Below are 17,804 nucleotides of genomic sequence, written 5' to 3'. Positions count from 1 at the left end.
TCCTTTGGTATCTTTTTTTATTGAACAGCGTAAAACTGGAGCTCTGCTCTTTCCTGGTAGTTTGGGAGAGAAATTGCTTTTGGGTGCTAAGTGGAGAATGTCTTTCCTCCCCACTCAACCCTCCAACACTGTGGGAGAGCTCTGCTGGGACCTGGGGTTTCAGCCAGGAGAGAGGAGCTCCCAGAGAGGAGTAGGGAATGTGTCAGAGGGAGGACAGCATGAACACCAGACCCTTTGAAAGATGAATATCATTTTCTCCATTTTGCAGAGGAAGGTATAGAAGTTCAGAGGGTTGAATGTATCCATAGAACTGAGTACGATTTCCCTTCCACATCATAAGAAGCCCCACAGAATACCCAGGCTCACTGTCTCTCAACTCCAGGCCCATGAGCCACAAAGTCAGAGGGCTTCTCTTACGCACTCTCCATCAATGGCAAGAGTAATGTGAGTACACAGTTATGTTCTGGAAAGGTAGATCTGGTCCCTGCTCTGGCCCTTTGTTCCTATGAGCCTGGGAGGTCTTCACTTTCCCCTTGGGGGTCTTTGTCCTCACCTTGGACTACACCAGGGATGAGCATCTTCCTGGTGTTCGCTCTACCTTCCCACATCCACAACCTTGAGAACCAAACAGGGCAAATAAAGGTGTTTACAGGGTGTATTTATTTTAATGAAAAATGACAGTTTTATTGAGTCCTATGAAGGACAATGCGTATTCTTAGAATCCAGATTAACCTGTTTAATTCACAGGAAGTATGTTAATGCAAATGACTTTTTAGCCACTAAAATGTTAATAACTGGATCGTTTGTTTTGTTTTTGAGCCAGAGTCTTGACCTGTTGCCCAGACTAGAGTGCTCTGGTGTGATCATAGCTAACTGCAGCCTCAGACTCCTGGGTTTGAGAAATCCTCCCGCTTCAGCCTCCACACAGCTGAGACCCCAGGTATATGCCATCACACCTGGTTAATCAATTTTTTTTTTTTTTGTAGAGACAGTGTCTCTCTATGTTGCCCAGATTGGTCTTGAACTTTTGGCCTCAAGAAATCCTTCCACCTTGGCCTCTTAAAGTGCTGGAATTACAGGTATGATCTACTGTGCTTGGCCTTTTCTCATATGTAAGGAAACTGATGGTCAGGCCAAAGGATATACTATAAGTGGCAAAATCAGAACGCTAAACATGTGTCATTGGTTTCCAGTTCCAGCTCTGTCTCTTAGATCATACTGCCTCTCAAGATCCAGCGGCAGCTACTGCAAGAGTGAGAGGCAGTCTGGGTCCAGGGCTGGATGTGTACAGGGCCCTCAGGTTGGACAATCTCTCTGGTTGCTAGGAGTCTCTGATAATGAGAGCCCCCAGGTTGCTAGGCAACCCAAGTTGCTAAGAGTTTCAGTTTATTTTAGGTCTTGGGTTGTTAAAAAGCCCCAGGTTATTCAGATTTTCAATTTATTAAAAGCTTCTTGTTTCTCAGAGGCCCCAAGTTATTAGAGACATCAGTTTTTAGGAGCCCGAGGCTCTTATGGATCTAGGCTCTTGAAGTTGTTAGGTTGTTAGCCCAATCTGGTTGCTAGGGATTTCAGGGTTTTAGAGGCTCTTGGTTTCTAGAAGCCTCCAGCTTTTGAAAGTGTTAATCTACTCGAAGCCTCACTTTTTAGCACCTGTAGCTTTTCACGGGTTCCAAGTTGCTACAGACATAGACTCAGATTTTTAGGTTCTCCCAGAGTTGTGGGTCAGCCCAGCAGTTTTCTTACACCCATTCAGTCTCTATCTGGTTAGATATTATAAGTGCAGCTGTATGTTTCTCTCAGGTGCTTCATCATTGCTGACCTTGTTCAGCACCCACAGCAGCACTGACCTAATTCATTCTATTCAAGGCCCTAAGCTCTTAGGCACTGGTGGAAAGGCCTTCAGAGCAGAAACTTGTTAGAATTCTAAAACAACCACATTTTTTTTTCTTTTTAAATACCAACTCAAACCAGATTAAAACAGCCACATGTTGAAGCAAGTTGGGTTATGTTTCTATGTTTCTGTTGTAATCATTCACCTTCTAACAAATTTTAAATAAATTAGACTTGTGAACTGTTAGACAGCCCCTTCCAATTATTTTGTTAGATTAGTCAGAATAGTAAAACTAGCCTTTGTATGTGTTTTTCCTTTCTAAGAAACTTTTTCTTTTCTTTCTTTCTTTTTTTTTTTAGATGGAGTCTTTCTCTGTCTGTGTCACCCAGGCTGGAGTGCAGTGGCACCATCTTGGCTCACTGCAACCTCTGCCTCGGATTCAAGTGATTCTCCTGCCTCAGCTTCCAGAGTAGCTGGGATTACAGGTGTGCACCACCACGCCTGGCTAATTTTTGTATTTCAGTAGAGATGGGGTTTCGCCCCTTTGGCCAGGCTGGTCTCAACTCCTGACCTCAAGTGATCTGCCTGCCTTGGTCTCTCAAAGTGCTGGGATTACATGTGTGAGCCATGGTGCCTGGCCAACTTTTTTATTTCCAAGTAACTATAGATTAACAAGAAGTTGCAACAATAGCACTGGGAGATCCTGCATATCCTTCATCCAATTTCCTTCAGTGGTCACATCTTACCCAGCTAGAGTATAATAGCACTGTCAGGACATTGACATTGCTACAATGTGTATATAGTTTTATGGCATTTTATAAAGTGTAGATTTTTTTTTTTTTTTTGAGAGAGTCTCACTCAATCACCCAGCTCACTGCAACCTTTGCCACCTGGGTTCATATGATCACTCCCACCTCAGCCTCCCGAGTAGCTGGGACTACAGGTGCACACCACCAGGCATGGCTAATTTTTGTATTTTTAGCAGAGACGGGTTTCACCACGTTGGCCAGGCTGGTCTCGAACTCCTGACCTCAAGTGATCCACCCGCCTCAGCCTCCCAAAGCGCCGGGATGAACAGGTGTAAGCCACTCTGCCTGGCCTCCTGTGTAGATTTGTATACCCACCACTCCAATCCAGATAAAGAACTATGCCATCACCATGAAGCTCTCCCATGTACTGCTCCTTTACAGTTACATTCATCTTCTTCCGTCCCCAACCTGAGCATTTTTGAATGTATTTGCTTAACATCTCTTCAGTATCTTCAGTGTGCCTCACTCATTAATAGGTCAAGGAAATACGAGATAAATATAACGTACTCCTAGCTCTGGAAGGGCTCACAGACAGGGGAATAGTCATATACATCATAAATTATAGTGTAACGTTGTAATTCTATGATAGGAATAAACAAGGTGCAGCCACAAGCAAATAGGTTCTGGCAGGGGGAAGGGCGGTGTTCAGGAGGCAGAGCGTGTTGGATTAGCTCCTTCTGCAAAAGTTGCGACACTAGGTTGATTTTGAAGGATGTATCTGGTGCCCAACGAGGAAGGACTTTTAGACAGGTATGTATGGGGAAGAGTTGGTTTTTTGGAACTGCCAGGGCCCAGGGGTTGGGAGGTGAGGCTGAGGGGTGAAGAGGCAGACCGTGGAGGTCCATCTGGGCTTCTGACTGAGTGGGATGGCCCAGTTCTGCAAGTGACACAGCCCTGCTGAAAGGTTTAGAAATGGGGAAAGGTGCATTCAGCCCTGTCATTCAGAAAGAGCCCTGTGAGGTAGAGATGCCAGTTAAGAAATGACTGCAGTTCCAGGTAAGACGCGAAAAGGGCATCAGCCAGAGTGGTGGGAACAGATGTGGAAGAACCATCTTTGAACTTGGAAGGAGATCAGGATTGGACTGAGGAGCATCAAAGGGATGATACTTTTTGGAAAAGCACTTTTCCCAAGATTGATGTTTTTCCTTTTTTTCTTTTTAAAGGTGACATCAGTTTCCCTGAGAGAAAATCCCGCCCCCGTGATTCAATTACTTCCCACGGGGTCCCTCTCACAACAAGTGGGGATTATGGGAGTTAATTCAACCTCCCATAAGGTTTGAAGGTTTGGGTGGGGACATGGCCAAACTGTATCATTCTATGTATCTATGTGTCTATCATCTATCTATCTGCTTATAAATCTATATATCTATATAGAGATTTTTAATATATTTTATTTTTAAAATTTTGTTTTTAAGACAGCATCTTGCTCTGTCATCCAAGCTGGAGTGCAGTGGCACAATCATAGCTCACTGCAGCCTTGAACCCCTAGGCCCAAGGATCCTCCTGCTTCAGCCTCCTGAGTAGCTGGGACGACAGGCACATTCCACCATGCCCAGCTAATTTTTTATTTTTCATTTTTGTAGAGATGGGGGTCTTGCTTTGTTGCCCAGGCTGGTCTCAAACTCCTAGCTTCAAGCAATTCTCCTACCTTGGCCTCCCAGAGTGCTGGGATTACAGGTGGGAGCCACAGTACTTGGCCAGAAGAAATTTATTATAAGGAATTGGTTTATGCAATTATGGAGGCAAATCCCAAGATCTGCAGAGTGAGAGGGAAAACTGGAGACTCAGGAGAGCTGGTGTTGTAGTTCCAGTCTGAAGGCTGGCAGACTCAAGACTCAGGAAGAGCCAAATGTTCCAGTTTGAGACTGAAGGCAGGAAAAAAAAAGGTGATGTCTTAGTTGGAAGGAGGGCAGGCAGGCAGGAGGAATTCTCTCTTAACTTGGGAAAGGTGAGCCTCTTCTTCTATTCAGGACTTCAACAGATTGGATGTGGCCCACCCACATTAGGGAGGGCAATCCACTTTGCTTGGTCTACAATTAAAATGTTAATCTCATCCAAAACACCCAGAATAGAAACACCTAGTAAAATGTTTGACTGAATATCCCATGGGCCAGTCAAGTGAACACATAAAATTAACCATCACACAGGAGAAGAAAGAATAACAAAGGAGACACAACACTACAGGAATACAATGGTGTGAGACTATTTAGTGCAGGGATAAGTGGCTTTACACACCTCAGTCCTCCTAACAACCATGTCATGTGACTATGCCCAGGCATTGTGCCCACTGATGGAAAGAGCAGGGAACAGCTCACGGAGAAGAGGCAAATTCTGTTTTTGGTGCACTAAGTTTGGGGTGGGTCAGGTGAGAGTCTTGATCTATGGGCTTTAGGCTCTCTATGAGACCTATTCTCTCTTTGCCACAGTGATTCTGGCACACTCCCTGTGGCCAGCCTCAGCACTCTCCTGACTAAGTCTTTTGGACTAAGGTTCTTCTGAATCAACTGACTAGGTGATTTTCATTCATTTCTTCATTTCTTTACTCACCCAGCAGCTAAACATCTTTGTTCTTGATGCTGGGAAAGTAGACATGAGAGACACAAAGCAGGCATCTCCTAGTCTGGTGAGAATGATAGAGAAAGAAGAACTGAGAACAGGTGAGAGGTGCTGAGATTATAAGTTACCACTGGATACTGTCTAAGTCAGCCCAAGGAGTCCAGAGGGAGATGTCCAGCTTCAGCAGTGCTTTAAGAGTACTAGAAGCTAGATAGAGAGTTGGGTTAGAAAGAACAATTTTGACATATATGAGTATATGATCCCATATAAGACACGGATGCAAAATGTTGTCATACCTTTAGGGGAACTGTAAGAGTCTGGCTGGGGCCGAGCATGGTGGTTCATGCCTGTAATCCCAGCACTTTGGGAGGCCAAAGTGGGTGGATAATGAAGTCAGGAGTTCAAGATCATCCTGGTCAAGATGGTGAAACTCCGTCTCTACTAAAAAAGATACAAAAAAATTAGCCAGGCGCGGTGGCAGCTGCCTGTAATTCCACCTACTCGGGAGGCTAAGGCAGAAGAATCGCTTGAACCTGGGGTGGGCAGAGGTTGCAATGAGCTGAGATTGTGCCACTGCACTTCAGCCTGGGTAACAGAGACTCCATCTCAAAAAAAAAAAAAAAAAAAAAAAAAAAGGAGTTTGGTTGGAAGTGGTTCTGAGCCCTGGTTGCGCTTTGGAATCACTTGGAAACATTACAATAATACTGATGCCTGGGTTCTACCCCTAGAGATTTTGGTGCAGTTGGCCTGGGGTGGGACCCAGGAGTCAGTAGTTTTTCCAAAGTGTTGCCAGGGCTGAGGACAATGCACGTAAGAGAGGCTGATGGAGTTTTTAAACTTGGAGAGAGCAGAGGAGTATCTCTTCTGGGATGTGGTCAAGAATCTGAGCTCGCTTTGGGGATAGGAAACATTTGTGCAGAGCTCAGCAGGGAAATAAAGACCCTGTTGATCTCCAACTGGGGCCTCATCTGCCCTCATAACTGTTCCTTTTGAGCTGCTGTTTCTTATTCCCCATTTAAAAGTGAAATTCAACTGGGAAATAACAAAACATACAATAAAATAAAATAAGCTGAAAGATTACTCAATAAAAAGAAGCAATAAAATAGTAAAAGCAGGCAGATGTAGTAAAACCCCCAAAAGTCAACCAGACAGAATCACCACCAAGGGCCAGGCAATAAAAACAATAGCTAAAATGTACTGATCCAAGTGGTAAGCATCTTCATGCACTGAGACACTTGAGATTCGCCACCACCCTAAGAGAGAGGGATGGTTATGATTTCCATTTTACAGTGGAGGAAAACATGGTTTGAAGAGATGAAGTACAGCACTCAAGGTTACAGTGGGCAGGGCAGGGTAATAATCCACTTAAGTGATGAGGAAGTGGAGGCTAACTTGCCAAGACTAGTTAGCCAGTTGGGGCAGAGCAAGAAATTAAACTCAGGTTTTCTAATTCAAGTACAAAACTCTCCCCTCCCCCACCTCCAATAAAGTCTGAAGCCTGGCTGTATTCTGGGGTTATCTGGGAAGCTTTGACGATGTATTGATGCCAAATAGACATTTTTTAAAAGAAGACACACAAATGGCCAACCGCTGTTTAAAAAAATGCTCAGCATAGCTAATCACCAGGGAAATGCAAAACTAAACCACAATGAAACATCGCCTCATACCTGTCAGGATGGCTATTAAAAAAAAAGAAAAAAAAGACCAGTGCTGGTAGTGAAGGTGTGAAGGAATTGGAACCTTGTGCACTCTGGGTGTGAATACAAAATGGCGCAGCTGTTATGAAAAACAGTATGGAGCTTCCTCAAAAAATTAAAAATGGAATTACCATATGATTCAGCAATCCTATTTTTTGGTATTTATCCAAAATAATTGAAATCATGATCTCCAAAAGATATTGGCACTCTCATGTTGATATGGCTTGGCTCTGTGTCCCCACTCAAATCTCATCTAGAATTTTAATCCCCACATGTTGAGAGAGGGAAGGAAGTGATTGGATCATGGCTGCAGTTTCCTCCATGCTGTTCTCATGATGGTAAGTGAGCTCTCATGAATTATTTTTTTTGAAACTGAGTCAGGCTGGTGTGCAGTGGTGCAATCTCAGCTCACTGTAACCTCTGCCTCCTGGGTTCAAGTGATTCTCCTGCCTCAGCCTACTGAGTAGCTGGGATTACAGAGGACATGCCACCATGCCTGGCTAAAGAACCTGGCATATCCTCCCCTGTCTCTTGCTCCCTCTACTGCCATGTGACGTGCTTGCTCCCCCTTCACATTCCACCATGAGTAAACTTGTGGACTCCCCAGAAGCCCAGCAGATGCTGGCACCATATTTCCTGCACAGCCTGCAGAACTGTGAGCCAAATAAACTTCTTTTCTTTATAAATTACCCAGCCTCTGATGTTCTTTTATAGCAATGCAAAATGAACTAACACACAGATTAATAGATAAAGAAAAGGTGTTATACACACAGAGTGGAATACTATTCAGCCTTAAAAAGGAAGAAAATTCTGACATATGCAACGATATGGATGAGCTTTCAGGACAATATGCAAAGTGAAATATACCAGTTACAGAGAAGAAAATAATTCCACTCATATCAGGTACCTAGAATAGTCAAATTCATAGAATCAAAGAGAGGAATGGTGGTCACCAGGGTGCCAGGAGGAGGAGAAAACAGAAAGTTACTAATCAATGAGCATAAAGGTCCAATCAGGTGGCTAAGTGTGGTGGCTCACGCCTGTAATCCCAGCACTTTGGGAGGCCGAGGTGGGTGGATCCCTGAGGTCAGGAGTTTGAGACCAGCCTGGCCAACATGGCAAAATCCTGTCTTTACTAATAGAAAAATTAGCCAGGTGTGGTGGTGTGCACCTGTAATCCCAGCTACTCTGGAGGCTGAGGCAGGAAAATCGCTTGAACCCAGAGGGCAGAGGTTGCAGTGAGCCGAGATTACCACTTCACTCCAGCCTGGGCAAAAGAACGAAACTCCATCTCAAAAAAAAAAAAAAAAAAAAAAAAAACAACACAGGCAGGACAAACAAGCTTCAGAGATCTGCTGTATAGCAGTGTCCTGTACAGTGAACAATAATGGATTGTACATTAATTATATGTTAAGAGGGCAGGTATCCTGCTAAGTGTTCTTACCCCAATTAAAAAAAAAAGAGAGAGAAATACTGGTGCTGATGCTGAGCCAACCCTCAATTTTAACTTGTTCGTCTTGGGATGGGGCCCAGGCAGATAGGGTGGACATGGTGCAACTAGACACTTAAATGGCTGGGCTCTGCATTTAGTAGTAGTTATTATTTATTGAGCACCTGGGGTACTGAGCACTTTGTTGCTTTTGCATGGAGCCTTCCTAGTACCTTGTGAGGTGGCTATTGTCATCCCTACTTGAGAATCAAGGAAACAGAGAGGTGAGGCCACTTTCTCTAGGTAATCCAACTGGAAGTCACTAGAGCATGTGTTCAGCCCTCGTCAGCCTGACCCCAAAGCCTGTATTCTAGCTGCTGTGCTGCACGGCCTCCAAGCCCAGGCACCTGTGGGGCACAGACATGGGCACCACATGCCCTTTCAGTTCACTTCTCTGTCCTTTAAGTTTTAGGGTCAATAGTGTAACATTTGCCCTGCACCTGTACACACTAAATGGCCATCATCCAGATGGAGAAGGGGTGGTTTGTGTCTCAGCATTAAAGAAAATCTTTCTGGCAGCCAAAGGAGCTCCATGGTGAGATGGGCAGCCTGGAAAAGTAGTGGGCGACCACCACCATCCCTAGGCACCCACCGCCATCCCTGCACATCCACCATGATCCTTGGGCACACACCACCATCTCTGGGAAGCTACCACTATCCTTGGGCACTTACCACCGTTCCTGCACAATGACCACCATTCCTGCACATTCACCTATGTCTGGGCACCCACCGCCATCCCTGTACATCCACTACTGTTTCTGAACACCCACCACCATCCCTGGGCACCCATCACTGTCTCTGAACACCCACCACCATCCCTGGGCACCCATCACTGTCTCTGAACACCTGCCACCATCTCTGAGCACCCATCATCATCCCTGGGCACCCACCACCATCCCTGGACACCCACCAACATCCCTGGGCACCCATCACAGTCTCTGAACACCCACCACCATCCCTGGGCACCCATCACTGTCTCTGAACACCCACCACCATCCTTGGACATCCATCACCATCCCTGGGCACCCACCACCATCCCTGGACACCCATCACCATCCCTGGGCACCCACCACCATCCCTGGACACCCACCACCATCCTTGGACATCCATCACCATCCCTGGGCACCCACCACCATCCCTGGACACCCACCACCATCCCTGGGCACCCATCACCATCCCTGGACACCCATCACCATCCTTGGGCACCCACCACCATCCCTCGGCACCCATCACCATCCCTGGACACCCATCACCATCCCTGGGTGCCCACCACCATCCCTGGGCGCCCACCACCATCTTGTACATCCATTACTGTCTCTGAATACCCACCGCCATCCCTGGGTACCCACCACCATCCCTGCACACCCATCACCATCCCTGGGCACCCACCACCATCTTGTACATCCACTACTACCTCTTAACACCCACCACCATCCCTGGACACCCACCACCATCCCTGGGCATCCACCACTATTCCTGGGCACCCATCACCATCCCTGGGCATCTACCACCATACTTGGGCACCCACCACCATCTTGTACATCCACCACTGTCTCTGAACACCCACAACCATCCGTGGGCACCCACCACCATCTTATACATCCACTACTGTCTCTGAACACCCACCACCATCCCTGGGCACCCATCACCATCCCTGGACACCCACCAACATCCCTGGGCACCCATCACTGTCTCTGAACACCCATTACCATCCCTGGGCATCCACCACCATCCCTGGATACCCACCACCATCCCTGGGCACCCATCACCATCCCTGGACACCCATCACCATCCGTGGGCATCCATCACCATCCCTGCACAGGCACCACCATCCTGGAACATCTGCTACCATCCCTGGGCACCCACTACCACCCCTGCACACCCATCACTGTGCCTGGGCACCCACCACCATCCCTGCACATTCACCACTATCTCTGGGCACCTACCACCATGCCTACACATCCATCACTATCCCTGGGTATCCACCACTGTCCCTGGGTAATCATCTGAAAGATCTGTTGGGAGAGGAAGTGTCATCCCTCAAAGTAGTGTGTGTGTGTGTGTGTGTGTGGGGGGGGGGGGTAGGTAGAGGTGTGCAAGGGGGCTGGGATTAGTTGTCCCTGCTCTGCTTCTGGACCCTGAGTTGAGGGGCTCAGGTGGGCTAATCAAAGCTGAGTGGTGGAGCTGTTTGTGGGAGATGAGCTCACAAAGCTGGAGTTCTAGAAGGCCCTTGGTTGGCCAGGAGCCTGCCTTCCCCATGGTTCTCTCAACATTGGGTGCCTGGGGCCCTGGCACAGTCGTGGGGGCATCCTGAGCTGAAGCAGGGTTTTGGGCACCTGCTGCTGCTGCCATTGTCACCATGGTCTCAGCTCTGTGGGGAGCACCGTTGATCAGTGAGCCCCTTTCCCCTTCTTCCTGGAGCTGTTAACAGGGGCCCTGGGTTGGTCTGGTCAGAGAGGGGTGGTGAAAAACAAGATGGTGGTTAGGGTGGGGTGTCCCGTCCTGAGAGAGTGACCAGCTGAGACAGAGAGAGAGAGAGAGAGAGAGACAGAGACAGAGACAGAGAGAGAGTCAGAGAGGGGAAAGGGAGAAAGAGAAAGAAACCCCTGGAGCTGCTGTGAAGTGCTCAGGATGGAATTACCTTTTTTTTTTTTTTTTTTTTTTTTTGGAGACAGTCTTGCTCTGTCACCCAGGCTGGAGTGCAGCGATGTGATCCGGGGTCACTGCAACCTCTGCCTCCCGGGTTTAAGCGATTCTACTGCCTCAGCCTCCTGAGTAGCTAGAATAACAGTTGACTACCACCTTGTCTGGCTAATTTTTGTATTTCTAGGAGAGACGGGGTTTCACCATGTTGGTCAGGCTGGTCTTGAACTCCTGACCTTGTGATCTGCCTGACCTGGCCTCCCAGAGTGCTGGATTACCGGTGTGAGCCACCGTGGCCAGCCTGGAATTACTTTTAAGTCAATTCTACAAAAAATAAAAAGCCCCTGCATAGCAGTCAATTTGGTTTCCTTCTCTACAACTTAGGGATGTTAATCCTACCCCTTTCAGTTGTTGAGAAGATTAGATGAGATTAAGTTAGAAAACCTCCAGAAAGTCCTGGCACAGTGCTCAAAGACTTGACAAAGTCCACCAGGTTGGCTGGCTCCTTCCTCTTACCTCCCTCACGTTGATGAGAAGGGCTCACGTTCCTGTGGCCATGCCTTTTGGGGACTTGTGTTTCAGAAGCAGCCACTGAGCAGTTACTCCATGCCAGCAACTCTGCAGATAAATAAGACATGCAGATAAATAAGACATGCAGATAAATAAGACTGGCCGCTGTTCTTCGGAAGTTAACTTTGTTGTGGGAAAGACTGACATCTCTTCCAGTCAAGTGTGACAAAAGAGGTGGAAGATCGGGCGTGTCAGAGTGTGGGGGGCGGTGGCCTGCTGAGAGGGTCTCACTGGGGAACCCTTCAGGTGTGAGTAAGAGTTAACTGGGTAGAGGAAGGCAGAGGATGAACGTTCTAGACAGCAAGGTCACTGTGAGAGAACACGGTGGCATTGCTGGAGCATAGCGCGTGAGTGAGGGAGTGGGCAGCAGGGCTGGGTCGTGGAGGGCCTTGTGGACCTCGAAGGGGCAGTGGTGGTGGGATCCATCCAAGGTGTCACAGGGCTGGGCTGTTCGTTTAACAAATTCGTTCTGATGGATGTGCATAGAATAGTTTGGAAGAGTGGTCAAGACATGATACAAGAAGACCATGCAGGAGGCCATGATGGGGGTACGAACCAGGAAAGGACGGAGCTCTTGGAGGGAAGGGAGAATCCACAGGACATTGGGACTGATTGGTTAGGACTGGGTGAAAGATGTCATGGGGAGGAAAGAGTGAAGAATGACATCCGTATTTCCAGTTTGGATAAATGGGTGGCCCATCATGTTTTAAAGCATGTAAAGGAAGTCACAAGGAAGAAGCAGGGTTTTTTTTTTTTTTTGAGACGAAGTCTCCCTCTGTTCCCAGGCTGGAGTGCAATGGCACGATCTCGGCTAGCTGCAACCTCTGCCTCCTGGGTTCAAGCGATTCTCCTGCCTCAACCTCCTGAGTAGCTGGGATTACAGGCACGCGCCACCATGCCTGGCTAAGTTTGTATTTTTTAGTAGAGATCAGGTTTCACCATATTGGTCAGGCTGGTCTTGAACTCTTGACCTTGTGACCTGCCTGCCTCAGGCTCCCAAAGTGCTGGGATTACAGGCGTGAGCCACTACACCTGGCCAGAAGCAGGTTTTGATGGGAATATTGGTTCTGTTGAGAGGTGCTGAGTTTGAGGTGCCTGCAGGACATTCAAGTGGAATCGTCCAGGTAGTAGTTGCCTCTGAGGTCTCAGAAAGACCCCACAGAGGTCGCCACACTGCAGGTGGTGGCTCACAGCAGGGCTGCCCAGAGGGTTTCCTGAAAGTGGAAGAGAAGAGGGCTCAAGGCAGGGAGGCCTGGACAGCATAACAGGTTTTTGGCCTGGGCAGAAGTGGGTTCCACAGAGGATAAGGAGGAGAGTCAGTCAGGGAGGGAGGAAACCTGGGAGAGGCGAGCATCGTGGAAACCAGGAGAGGCAAGCCTTTCAACAGGCGGTGGTCCACAGCAGGTGTGGCTGAGAGCTCCCATAAGGCAGAGCTGACAAGGTCCTCCTTGGACCTGCAGAGCAGTTTCAGCACGTGGTGGTGGCAGGGAGGCCAGTTCTCCAGGTTGGAAAACAAACGGGGGGGAGAAAGTGGGAATTTCCCCCAGGAGTTTGGGCGAGAAGAGAGGGAAAGAGACAGGAGAGTACCAGTCAGTATGAGACTCCAGGGAAGGCGTTTAGAAGCTGGAGACTGAGCGTGTCTCCACAAGCAAGAGGAAGGTGGAGCAGGCTGGGAACGGAGTGGTGCCCGGAGAGGAGGGACCACGAATGGAGCAAAGCCTGGAGACCGGAAGGACAAATCTAGAGCTCAGAGGGAAGATGGTCCTGCGTGGAGGTGGAGGCCCCATACCCGAACAGTGACAGGGTGGAGATGAGGCCGAAGAGGCCACTGATGAGTCTGTGAGTGGGCGGGGCGAAGGCAGAAAGAGGAAGACATTCCACAAGTGAGCACTCTGCTCCTCTTACTTTGTGCAGCGGGAGACGAGGTCGTGTTCTGGGAGCCAAGGGGTGGGACAGCGTGACTTGCTCATGAAAGCCGAGGGCTTTCATGTCCTTTGTGGGAAATGGGAGAGAGAAAGCTGAGCAGAGACAAGCGCAGGTACCAGTGCCCGTTGTAGTTGATAACAGAAACAAAAACTCACCTATTTTTAGTGCCAAGAGCTAAGTTGTGCCCACGCCTTTTCTCGTTTATTCTTCCAACCATTGTATGGGGCAGGTGTTACTAATGTCCTCATTTTATAGAGGAAACGCGGCTCAGGGAGTGCCCACGGTCAGAGCTGGAGCAAGGAGCCGAGGGGGGCTTCCACCCCAACCCGAGCCTTGCTGCAAAGCCACGCCCTCAACCACTCTGTCATCCTTGGTGGCATTCAAGGTCCCGTGGGGGTTGGAGACCAGGGACACTCATTGGCACAAACAGGAGTTTGTACAACCCTTTCACTTTTTGACTCTGTGAAGGTGGAGAGCAGGTGTGGAGGCTCAGAGGTCATGAGAGGCGTGGGGAGACTTGTCAGAGCTGATGGGCGGTGGAATCAGGGCTCATAGAGGTGGGGAAATGCGGGTGAGGACAGGAAGCCTGGATGACCAGGGCAGGGGAGGGAGTGGCTGAGACAGAGCGGGAGCGAGCGGGAGGGGACTAGATCTGAGGAGAGGAAGGAGCCCTGAGGCTGACACCCAGGTGCTACTGTCCTCAGTGATTTGGGGGACTGGCCACACACAGCCAATGATGAGAGGCCATGGAGGTCAGAGGCGGGCAGGCTGGGCTTCCAGGGAGAAGGGCTTTTTGCAGGTTCTGGTTTAGAAGGGGTGGTGGGGGTGAAGGAGACTTTCGGGACTGTCTCAGGGCTTTGTGTGTGGAGAAAAAGCAGCTTCCCCTTGAGGGGGCTACAGGGAAGGAGTGCTCTGGGGGAGACCTTGTTTTAGTTAAGATCTTGAGATGGAGGCTCAGTGCCAGAAGGGCAGTCCCCTTGGCAACTGGACTGAGGGACCCATGAACACAGTGTGACACTGCTCGGCTATCTCCTCAGGGAGCATCTGCTCAGTGGGGCTTTGGATTTCTAGAACTTTGTCTTCATCCAAATTCTGCCCCTTCCTACTTGTAAAATCATGGGCCTCAGGAATAAATCATGGCTGGCATGTACTATGGAGGCCGGGATGGTGTGAAGCAGGATGCGGAAGGAGAGGGGCTGGCCTCAGGGCAGAGCTGTTGCTGATCGGGCATGCCAGGGGACTGATATGTACTGCTGGAGCCTGGCCTTCTGCCCACCTCTTCTCTCTTCTCCTCTTTTCTAGGGGTATGCTCAAACCCCGTGTCTTCTCCTTCTGTGAATGGACCGCTGAGGCTGGTGAGCCGCCTGTCATCCCAAAGCTCAGCTCTGAGCCAGAGTGGTGGTGGCACCACCTCTGCCGCCAGCACAGAAGCCAGGAGCAGGGCTCTCAGACGGCCAGCTGGGACCATGTTGTTGGCCCTGGTCTCTCTGCTTAGCTGCCTGCTCCCCTCCAGTGAGGCCAAGGTCTACAGTCGCTGTGAACTGGCCAGAGTGCTGCAGGACTTCGGGCTGGACGGATACCGGGGATACAGCCTGGCTGACTGTGAGAACCCCTCTCTCTGGCTGGCCCTCGCTTCCCCACACCTCTCTCCCTCCTTCCCTCCCTTTCTCCTCCTTCACAGGCTTTGGCTTCGGGAGCTTTTAGAGCCCTAGCTGTCATCCGTAAACTGAAGATGATTTGAGAGGGCAGGTAGAGAACAGCCGGCACCGAGCTAAGCATGCAGTAGGCAGGCGGCAGGCAACCACAGTGGAGTCATGCCTTCATTTTTCCCCTGCTGCTAAAGTCGGGGTCGAAGGAAACAAGCAGCTCGGTACCCTAAACTTAACTGTGGTCACAAGGATCAGACATTCCTTCTGGAACTAGAAAAGACAAACTGAACAGAGTAGTCATGCCAAACATTTCAAGCTGGTGGCAGTTTTAGATGGCCATCCGGGCAGGGCAGTCACACCGGGGCTCATCTTTCCTCCCGTTCCAGTGCCCTCTATAGATTCCACCTGGGTCTCCCTAATCTTGTCTCTAAAGATTTAGCACTTGTAGGCCGGGTGTGTTGGCTCATGCCTGTAATCCCAGCACTTTGGGAGGTTGAGGTGGGCAGATCACCTGAGGTCAGGAGTTCGAAACCAGCCTGACCTATGTGGAGAAACCCCATCTTACTAAAAATACAAAAATTAGCCGGGCATGGTAGCGGGTGTCCGTAATCCCAGCTACTTGCAGGGCTGAGACAGAATTGCTTGAACCTGGGAGGTGGAGGTTGTAGTGAGCTGAGATTGAGCCACTGCACTCCAGCCTGGGTGACAGTCTCAAAAAAAAAAAAAAAAAAAAAAAAGGGATTTAGAACTTGTAGATTCATTCAACAAACTTACTGGGCACTACTCTGTGCTAAACAATGAGCAAGTGGGAAGATTGCTAGCCTGAGTCAGGGGGCCTGAGGCCAGCCTTGACCTCTACTATTTGTTAGCTGCATGGGACCTTGGGTGAGTCACTGTGCCTCTCTAAGCCTCTACTGATTGATTCAGCTGCAAAGCAGTTAGGAGGGCACTTGCCCCAATCACCTTGATCAGGCAGGCAAGGCTCGGTGGAGCCAGCATGGGACCTGCGCAGTAAGCCCCTGGTCTGAGGTGGCCATAACCATCTGAACCCCAGGCCTGTGCTCTGCCCTATGCAGGGGTCTGCCTTGCTTATTTCGCAAGTGGTTTCAACACAGCTGCTGTGGACCACGAGGCTGATGGAAGCACCAACAACGGCATCTTCCAGATCAGCAGCCGGAGGTGGTGCAGAAACCTCACCCCGAACGTCCCCAACATGTGCCGGCTGTACTGCTCAGGTAGCTGGGCCTGGCCCAGGACTGGCAGGGGTCAGGGCCTGCGTTAGCTTTCGTTTCCTCCTCAGTTTAGTTTGCTACCCCCATCTCTGAGTGAGGGTTCCCCCGCATCCGGCTGGGCCCATGGAGGAGAGGGAGATGGGACAAGGGATGCGGGTAGGTCTTCTATCAGTCTGAATTGGGGGTCCCAGATGGGAGACTGGCCTTAGAGCTTTAGGAATGAAGGGAGGATTGTTTCTGATGGAGAGGGAGAGGGATAGGGTGGTACCTGTGCTTCCAGAGTGGTTGAGACAGAGTTGGATTTAGGGGAGTGGAGTGTGTGTGTGTAAGGAGACACACACACACATACACACACACTCTCACACACTCACTCTCTGGATGTCCCCTGCTCCCTCCTTATGTTTCTCTGCCTGTCACCCCAGATTTGTTGAATCCTAATCTCAAGGATACTGTCATCTGTGCCATGAAGATCGCCCAAGAGCCTCAGGGTCTGGGTTACTGGTAAGTGACTTGGGCTAGAGCCCCACCGCGTTGGTACGGTTAGGACTGGTGGGCAGCAGCAGGGAACAAACCCCTTTCCTTCCTCACTTCTGGTTTAGAGTCCACACCCTCCTTCCTGTTCTTCTCTGGGCAGTGACTGGCGACTACAGCTGATAGGATCTCTCCTCTTCCCCGTTCTCCATCCTCAGGGAGGCCTGGAGGCATCACTGCCAGGGCAAAGACCTCACGGACTGGGTGGATGGCTGTGACTTCTAGATGAACGAGACCACGCACAGCAGGCTGGGAAATGTGGTTTGGTTCCTGAGCCAGGCTTGGGAAGACAAGCCCACGAATAAAGTGTGGTTGAACGTGAAGATGGCTCTCAGCTCTCAGTGTGTCTGCAGGTGCCGGGTTGGAACCAGGGCACCTCTGTGTTACCTCCCCTCACCTGTCTGCCTGGCCGGGCTTCAAGTGGAGTCCAGAAATCCCATCACCAGAGGCTTACGTCCATTCCTAGTGGCCTGGGGCAGGTGTTGGGGTGGGGGCATCCATACGTTTTTTGTCCACCACACCTAGTAGAGTTTGGGTGTAGGGTGGCCAGATTTAACAAAACAAATATATAACAAACAACAAAAACAAGATGCCCCAGTTTAATTTGATATACAACAAATAATTTTAAGTATGTCCAAAATATTGCATGAGAACATATTTACATTAAAATTATTTGACATTTATCCAAAATTTAAATTTAACTGGGTGTGTTATGTTTTACCTGGCCACCGTAGCTGGATCTAGGGCTATGTACCTCTGGCTTGATTGGGAAGGTCCTTGGGACACTTATTTTCTGCAGCTTTGGTTGCAGATGGTGGCCACTGTGCTTTGGCCCTCTAGCTGTGACTGCTAACACTCACCCCTGCCACCC

General features: G+C 49.4%; 1 protein-coding gene across 2 annotated transcripts; it reads left to right on the top strand.

The window, feature by feature from the left end:
- Positions 1 to 825: 825 nt before the first annotated feature.
- SPACA3 (sperm acrosome associated 3) lies at positions 826 to 17,256 on the top strand. Of its 2 annotated transcripts, none has more exons than XM_032279372.1 (5): positions 826 to 940; positions 14,824 to 15,123; positions 16,247 to 16,405; positions 16,825 to 16,903; positions 17,092 to 17,256. In XM_032279372.1, the coding sequence occupies exons 2-5, from the start codon at positions 14,988 to 14,990 to the stop codon at positions 17,156 to 17,158; spliced, it is 441 nt and encodes a 146-aa protein (XP_032135263.1). In that variant the 5' UTR covers positions 826 to 940; positions 14,824 to 14,987; the 3' UTR covers positions 17,159 to 17,256. The 2 variants fall into 2 exon arrangements, with proteins under 2 accessions (XP_032135263.1, XP_032135262.1); XM_032279371.1 differs by lacking the exon at positions 826 to 940 and adding an exon at positions 10,651 to 10,775.
- Positions 17,257 to 17,804: the final 548 nt, after the last annotated feature.

Source organism: Sapajus apella, unplaced genomic scaffold (assembly GCF_009761245.1).
Source record: "Sapajus apella isolate SASKATOON/1434 unplaced genomic scaffold, GSC_monkey_1.0 scaffold12, whole genome shotgun sequence".
Taxonomy (NCBI): Eukaryota; Metazoa; Chordata; class Mammalia; order Primates; family Cebidae; genus Sapajus; species Sapajus apella.
Note: the sequence above shows the minus strand (reverse complement) of the source record. Positions and strands in the feature narration are given on the sequence as shown.